Source organism: Cicer arietinum, unplaced genomic scaffold, assembly GCF_000331145.2.
Source record: "Cicer arietinum cultivar CDC Frontier isolate Library 1 unplaced genomic scaffold, Cicar.CDCFrontier_v2.0 Ca_scaffold_5735_v2.0, whole genome shotgun sequence".
Classification (NCBI taxonomy): Eukaryota; Viridiplantae; Streptophyta; class Magnoliopsida; order Fabales; family Fabaceae; genus Cicer; species Cicer arietinum.
In genome coordinates, this window is record NW_027339382.1 from 1 (window position 1) to 8,104 (window position 8,104).

The 8,104-nt window shown below is 29.8% G+C and overlaps 2 protein-coding genes across 2 annotated transcripts; one reads left to right on the forward strand and one right to left on the reverse strand.

Annotated features, from left to right (window-relative positions):
* The first annotated feature begins 6 nt into the window (after positions 1-6).
* Positions 7-3,716, forward strand: LOC101509403 (molybdopterin biosynthesis protein CNX1-like). Its single transcript, XM_004517207.4, has 5 exons — positions 7-149; positions 1,320-1,477; positions 1,573-1,679; positions 2,245-2,301; positions 3,183-3,716. The coding sequence occupies exons 1-5, from the start codon at positions 127-129 to the stop codon at positions 3,393-3,395; spliced, it is 558 nt and encodes a 185-aa protein (XP_004517264.3). The 5' UTR covers positions 7-126; the 3' UTR covers positions 3,396-3,716.
* On the reverse strand, positions 3,670-5,787 carry LOC101509727 (uncharacterized). The gene is made up of 2 exons (XM_004517208.4): positions 5,605-5,787; positions 3,670-4,563 (listed from the first exon to the last, which is right to left on the reverse strand). Exons 1-2 carry the CDS (start codon positions 5,705-5,707, stop codon positions 3,755-3,757), a joined length of 912 nt encoding a protein of 303 aa, XP_004517265.1. The 5' UTR covers positions 5,708-5,787; the 3' UTR covers positions 3,670-3,754.
* Between the last annotated feature and the right edge of the window lie 2,317 nt (positions 5,788-8,104).

Consider the following 8,104-nt stretch of genomic DNA (forward strand, 5'->3'; position numbering starts at 1 on the left):
AAGAAGCATATATCATCAGAATCAACCTTTGCTTTGCCAGCAATTAAATCAGATAAAATAACTTCAGATTCTTCTGAGGGTGCTGACGTCAGAGTGGCTATTCTTACAGTAAGTGATACAGTTGCTATGGGGGCTGGCCCAGATCGAAGGTATGGTTGACCTTCATTCGTATTTTATAAAGTTAAAACAGTAGTTTTTTCACTTTCTAGATGCTTCTAATTCACCACACAAAATCTTTTTTTATGAAACAAACTGGTAAGTTACATGATTATAAAAAAGGTCGATGAGCTATTGGCCATATTCAGCATATTTGTTGTTGTCCTATAAGGCCAGCGATAAGTTTTTGTTGTTTCTTGTTGATTGGGTGCATCTAGTGTACTCTTCCAAACCAAGGAACTAATTTCTGTCGATGCTAGAGGACTGGAGCTAGTAGGGGTTTGTTCTTATTTTAGATCTGGATATGATATCTCATCTTCAACAGCATTTGTATGCTATTGAAAAAGTTATATCAACTAGTATTGTCATAATTGTTAAATCACCTTCTTCGCAGTTGGATTAGGCTGAATTGCATCTAGATACACCTCTTTTAATCATTATTTGGAAGAGGTCACAAAGTTGATGCCAAACTAAAGAGCAAACTTAATATTAGCCAATGCCAAAAGGGGTATTGGATGTACTGAGTGTTCTGCAACAGTCTTGAAGTTGGAGCTTTAGGAGATAAGAATTTCAGTTTTATCTATTCTGTTTTAGGTGTGGTGTTGACTTTAGAAATCAGCTTTATCTACGTGGTATCAGCTTATGCTTCATATTATTGAATTTCCATTTATCTTACACTTGAGGTTTTCAGTGTTTTATGAATGTAATAATAAGAGTGTACTTTCCTTTTATATCCTGTTTATTTTTCATTTTATCTCTTTCTCAGTCTGGTTGTTTGCCCATTGCTTTGCAAATTGTTTTGAGAGCTGTGAAGTCTTTTACCAAAATTTGCACAAATTATGATGAAAGGAATGGGCTGTCGGCTGTTGCCATTTTGTGTTTGTGTGGGTGTGGGATTCAATAATAATCAGAAAATAAATGTCATTATTTATGTTTTCCAATGTTTTAAAATCCAAACCAGATATAGCTAAGTAATGGTTTGATTACTTCAACAAGTTAAATTTGTGGTCAAACCATGATTGAGCCGGAAGATATAATAAGAAGTAATTGGACCAGAGACATAGATGGTTCACGGTTTGATTGGTTCAACTAGGCAGTCCTGGCTAGTTTTAAAATCATTGGTATTAGCTTTAAAGGTTGCTGACTTCTTTACAATTAAACAGTGGTCCCAGGGCAGTTTCTGTTATTAATTCTTCTTCGGAAAGGCTAGGTGGTGCCAGAGTTGTAGCAACTTCTGTGGTTCCGGATAATGTGACGAAAATTCAGGACATTCTAAGAAGATGGAGTGATAATGAACAAATGGATCTTATAATTACTCTAGGTACATTTCTATGTAACCTGTCAGTTTCTCTCTAAAGAGTTAAACTTATAGTTGTGTTGAGTTGACTTCCATTGTTTTTATCTTTGCCAATCAAGGTGGGACTGGCTTTACCTCACGAGATGTAACACCGGAAGCTACAAAAGAGTTGATTGAAAAAGAAACACCTGGTCTTTTGTATGTAATGATGCAAGAGAGTTTAAAGGTAAGAGCAGCTATGCTTATATTATTCAGCTTAGAAATTATAGTTATGTCTTTTCTATGTTGTGGTTTCTCATTTTCTTACTTTCTGAATTTTTGTTTTACACATCTTTATTTTCCAAATTAATGTTCAAAGAATCAGTTTTTATCATTATGGCTACTTTAGAGTAATGCTATTTTTGTAAACTGTTATTTGCAAGCTCCATGCAATGATATCTATTTGGATCTGAAGTAAAAATTAAAACACATTCATTTGATAACAAAGTAAAAAAATGATTTTTCCTCAAAAAAAAGTAAAAAGATGATTTAGTCAAGAAGTTTATCCAAGTAGAAATATTCATATTTATTTAATTTTAAAGGAAGATCAACCTTTTAATTTCTTAATTTTCTCTTCAGTCTTTATGAATGATGCAATTTTTATGCATACTTAATTATGTTGATATCCCATGCATTCTCAGCCCTGCTTCTCTGGTAAGTTTGGAATTGGTATTCACTGATCTTTTAAATGTACTGTTTACAGTGAAAGATAATTCTCAAGTGTCTTTGTTGTCATTTCTTGGCATAAACAGGTGACTCCGTCAGCAATGCTTTCACGCTCTGCAGCTGGAATCAGAGGATCAACCTTGGTAAGTCAAAAATGCCAAAAATTCTATATCTACTTTAAAGTATAATGGATGGAAGCTGAGCTTTGACTCTCTACAAATTTTCCCCATTGTTTTATTGGTAACAAATTATTTACGAAACATTTTATAAATTATGGAGTAAGTCTGTCAATCATCCTATGTTTTCCCCCCTCTAAAACACCTTCCCGAGTGATTGTGAATTAAGCACCTCAAGTGCCACGTTAATTTGTAAAAGAACATTGATAACAATTGATTCATTTTTAAATGTTTATTGGTTTTGCAAAGTTCTCTTTTCTTTATGGGCTGTTGTAGAAAAATATCTTAATCTCCTATTTGTAAAATCTTCTATTGAAAGTGACAAATATTAACTGTGGCAGTTAGAAAGTCCCTTTAGTCTAAATTAATTGAAAGGACCAACACAAATTGTATGATGAAAGCCTTGCAGGTTATCAAATGAATAGAAAAAGGATAATCTTCCATGTCTTGTTAGATGTTAGTTTCATGGGCTTACATTGCCTATTCTATTTAGTCTTCGCACTTGGGAAATTCAAATCATCATATAGACTTTGAAGCTTCTCTTTTCTCCGGTCTTCCTGTTTTTCACTTTCAATCCCAAATATGTGTACAGAAAATAGGTTTTTTTTCCCACCATTTCCTGCATAAATCTTTGAAAATGGAAAACAAAGTAAAAACAAGGCAAGGTGGCAGCTTTGTAATTAAAAGTGGAAAAAAAAATATTTTCTGAAATAAAAAATGCTCTAAGTTTATTTATATTGTTCTCAATTATTTGGCTCTGACACCCTGAATTCAGACATATATAATTTGAGTGACTTGAGACTTGTATTTACTGGCTAAGTTATGATCTTCGATTGGTTAATATTCAGATTATTAACATGCCGGGAAACCCAAATGCTGTTGCTGAATGTATGGAAGCTTTATTGCCAGCACTTAAGCATGGCTTAAAGCAGCTAAGGGGAGACAAGAGAGAAAAACATCCTCGGCACACTCCTCATGCCGAAGCAGTTCCTACAGATGTTTGGGAACAGAGTTATATGTCAGCCACCGGTGGTGAGGTCTCTTGTTCCTGTTGTAAGTAAATTCAATTAAATTTTGTGCTTTGCTTCCTCCTTTTGCCTTCAATCATCCTTAGAGGGAATCAATCGGCTATGTTTACTATCTGATGCGAGTGGAATGGATTAGATGAAATAAACAAAATGAGGTGAAATTACCTTTTTGTTATTTGAATATTTCATTTTGTAATAAAATGCAAAGGAGTAAAAGAGAATATAGATGTTTGTGTATGAAATATAGAATAGATTTACATGACAATTGAACTGAAATACAGTTGAGAAACTGGCAGAGTCTGGACTATTTTAATAATTTTATTCTTTTATTGAATATATGAATTTAAACGCAAATGAATATAATATAATGCACTTTCACAAATAATAGTACATCAGTAAGGGGATAATAACAGCTCTTCGAAGTTGTTCCATTCTTCCTGAGATGATCTGAAAGCATTTCTACAATAAAGCCCAACACCCACGACCAAGAAGATGAGCATGATCCATGCGACCAATTTCTTCCACTTGTTAAGCCCTGCGGTCGAAACTCCAACGGCTTCATTTTCATCCTGATTAGAGAGTGCCTTAGAGAGAGAGAAATCTATAAACCTAGTTTTGGTTCTTGCAACAAACTTGGCACCTTTGGTTTTTGGAGCTACAGAGGTTGCTGCATCTGTTGTCTCTGTTGAGCCATCAGTGGTCACTTTCTCAGCCACTTTGTCTATTTTAGCTGCCTCCATCTGTGGTGGTGTATTTTGATCAGAGACATCATCAGTCTTTGTTTCTGCTTTCTCTTCTGTCGCTTTTGGGGTGCCCTCTTGAACACCCTTTTGCTCATCAACCTTTTGTGATGGTTCCTCTGGCCTTGGAGCTTCTTCTCGTGGATTTGTTGTTGTTGTTGTTGGTTCCTTTGGCCTTCGAGCTTCTTCTGGAGGATTTGTTGTTGTTGTTTGTTCCTTTCGCCTTGGAGCTTCTTCTGGAGGATTTGTTGTTGTTTCCTTTGGCTTATTCAGTTTGGCAAATTTAACAGTTAATTTGCCACCCTCAAATGTTGCAGTCACACTGTCTGTGTTATAATCAGAAGGAATGGGAAATTCTAATTTGAAACGACGCCATCTATTCAGAAAGGTCTGTCGTTCACCCATCAGCCTTAGGGCAGGTTTTGAGGTCACTTGAACCTTCATTTGATCCCTTGTGTATCCTGCATGTTAAAAGACTTTAATGTGTATATAAAATGTATTTTTGGGATAAAAAATAGATGAAAATTTGTTTCACCTGCAAATTAATCAAAAGTTAAGAGTGTCTATAAATGGAAAATAGTTGTGTTATCTTATGAGTTATTTATTGTGTGACTTTGTTTCAGTAAAAAATGTATAGTATAATCATTTTATTATTTTAACCTGCTTACTCTAAATTTATTAAAACATGAATTTGGCGGATAGATAAGTGCGCAACTCCTTTGTCAAAAATAGTAAAGTGCAAGTCAAATCGTTCAACGGCCATAATGAATAGGTTTATGAAATTTTACTTCCTTAACTTTTTTTTTAAAATTTTGCAGAGACCAATTTTTAAATTTTTTTTTGTATGTCTAAAAAATAGAAGTAAATGAAATGCATAGATATTGGTCCTATTACTTATATAATATAGGTTAAATTGCATCAAATGACTATAAACTTAATTTCAGTTAACGTTTTAGTTTTTTATTTTTATTTTTTTTATTTGGTATTTTATTTTAATTTTAAGTAACAATTTATAATATTATTTTTCTTTTTACAAAAAAATCATAAAAAATTTCAAACAAAATCTATAAAATTAATAATATCTTCAATATAATGCAAATTTCATCAAATGCATAACTTAATTATTCAAATAAATTCATTTTCATCTTCAACAAATCAAATAAATAATAGAAGTTATGAATTTGATTAAATTTGTATTTTGTTGAAGATGATAATGAATTTTATGGATTTTGTTTAAAAAATTTGATGATTTATTTTGAAATTTTATAAAATAAAGACAATATTGTTGACATTTTAAAACATAAAATATTAAATTGTCATTTAAAATTAAAATAAAGGACCAACTTGAAGAAAAAAAATGATTAAAATGTTTATTATTGTAATTTTTTTTATACTACTATAAGCATATGATAATTAAGTTTTAATTAGTGTGTGATATAGAATTCCAAAATTTTCTTTTGACAAGATGAGTTCAAGATTTGAAAACTTGAAAAAATGTTTACCTGGCAGCATAACAGTGAAACGCCCATCATTTTTATCCCATTCATGAGGTGGTTCAAAGTCTTCATAGACACGATCAGCTGCTGTCTGTGTCTTTGTATCCATTATTTTGTCTTTCGTTGTCTTTTTCTTTTATGTATCTTTGCCTCTTAGTAATTGAATGAATTGGTCATGTCATGGTGTTTCTTTTATACTCATTGAATTCATGAGAGAAGTATTTAGCATGCATTTTGCACGCAAATTCTTGTTCATTTACATTTTATTTGGTTTATTACTTTCTTTTCGTGCAAACATTATGTTATTTCTGTTTATGACTTTAGTCTGTCTGGTGTAACAAGATAAATAATATGCTTTAGCAACAAATGAGGTGACCTCATACCTTGGTAATGCTAAAATCTAAATTCCAAATTCCAAAATTTTGTTCTTAGTATCCCGACAGATTATTCTAGAGCTTTTACCTTCAGCTTAAGACATGAGCTATATGTTTCCATTTTCACACCTTATAAGTTCCCTTTTATTAATCTAAATTTAATTGGTAAGGAATTCACTATTAATCTTTAATTGCTAAGGAATTCACACATGTTCCGAGAACGTAAGTTCAACTCCCGTGATTAGAGCCGTTAATTTCACAAATTTATTAATTATTGATCCTATATTACATATTGGAAGGATAAAAAAATTTATAGTTTAAAAGGCTTTTAAAAAAGAATGCTTCAAAAACAAAAAATCTCTTAAAATTTTGTGGGTTTAGGTAGGCCTATAGGAAGAAAAAAAAATGATATTTTATTAAAAAACTTCGAATTTCTTTTTTTATTAAAAAATATTTACAATTTTTTATTTTTTCTTTCAAATTATTTTTTATTAAAAAAATTGATTTAAAAATTTTTTTGAAAAAAAAATATTTTAGATTTTCTTGAAACTTTTTTTTGAGAAAAATAAATATTGAAATTTTTCAATAAAAGTATCTCAATTAACATAACCGTGATCCTATAAGCCTTTCATTAAACCCACAAAATATAATAAAATAATGAGCCGGAGAAGATTTTACCCTACACCCTCACACATAAACGTGTCACCCCTAAGTTGGAGAAGATTTCAGAATTTTCGAAAAATTCATAATTTTCGAGATAAGAAAATTTTAAAATTTTTTAAATTTAGAAACTTTAGAAACTTTTTACACTTGAAAACTTTCAAAGTTTTTTAAATTTTCGAAATATAATCTTTATTTCGAAAATTTAAAAAGTTTTGAAAGTTTTTAAATATAGAAAGTTTTGAAAGTTTTCAAATTTAAAAAGTTTCTAAATTTAAAATTTTATGAAAGTTTTTAAATATGAAAAATTGTGAAACTTTTTTATTTCAAAAGTTTTGAATTGTTCAAAATTTTTAAAAATTCTGAATAAATAAAAAATTTAAAAAGGTAAAATTGTATTTTTATATTGATTTGAGGGGTGACAAATTTAGATATAAAAGCATAATATTACAAGTTTAATATGAGATTTTTTAAAGGGACTTAAAACTTTGAAGTTTTATTGACAACTCTACCTCCGATTAGTGTAGAGATCTTATTGGTGGATAATCTCTAAGTATTGTCGATGCACTATAAACATCTACGTTAAAATCCAATACATCTAAATCTTTTTATTAAAAAAAAACTAAGTTATAATCATCACAAAAAGTCATCTTTGATAGTCTAAGTCAATATTCGGAATCGAAGTTGAAACAAAATTTCCACATTCTAATGTCATTTAGCCGTGGTTTCTTAATATAAAATGACTTATATCTAAAATATTTATACAAAAGTGAATTGAACAATACTATAAATTATATATTTTTTAGTTATAATCAATTTTAGAGACAATCAATTATATTTTAGAATATCCAAATATCTTTAAATCAATTTTATATTTGTCAAATGTAGAATCAAATATACATTAAAGTTTTACGGGTGAGTTCAATCATAATTAATCATAATATCATGTCGTAACATATTATTTGTGAGCTCCGAGCTATGATTAGATGTTTGTATCAATTAAGTACCTCTATTATCATATTCAAACAATGTTATGAACATCAAGACTTGTCGTATGGTCTTACGTGACTAAATAACTGGAGTTCAATAAAACCGTAAATAATTGGTGAACCCAATAAAAATTAGCGGTTAATTGGTTTGAACAAGTTTTCTGGAAATTCAAAATTTCTATATTTTTTTAGAATTCTAAAATGAGAAAATGGAGAAGAAGACGAAGAGTTGTAAAATAGAACGAGATACTAAGACAATTTTTGATTTCAAATTTGGAGTAATAATAATTGATAAATATACAATTGACTTTGATATGTTTAATTGTTCTCAACTAGAAATAATTTTTATTTTCAAAATTAATTTTAATTTGAATTTTGAATCTTTAGTTTTTAAGTCTCTCTAATTTTTACATTAAAATTTATTGTTCAATTCAATTTATATATATATATATATATATATATATATATATATATATATATATA

Coding starts and splice junctions, on each gene's coding strand:
- LOC101509403 (XM_004517207.4), top strand. CDS start 127: ATGGGGGCTGGCCCAGATCGAAG. Junction 150..1,319: donor GGGGCTGGCCCAGATCGAAG/GTATGGTTGACC, acceptor ACAATTAAACAG/TGGTCCCAGGGCAGTTTCTG. Junction 2,302..3,182: donor GAATCAGAGGATCAACCTTG/GTAAGTCAAAAA, acceptor GTTAATATTCAG/ATTATTAACATGCCGGGAAA.
- LOC101509727 (XM_004517208.4), bottom strand. CDS start 5,707: ATGGATACAAAGACACAGACAGCAGCTGATCGTGTCTATGAAGACTTT. Junction 4,564..5,604: donor TTTCACTGTTATGCTGCCAG/GTAAACATTTTT, acceptor TTTAACATGCAG/GATACACAAGGGATCAAATG.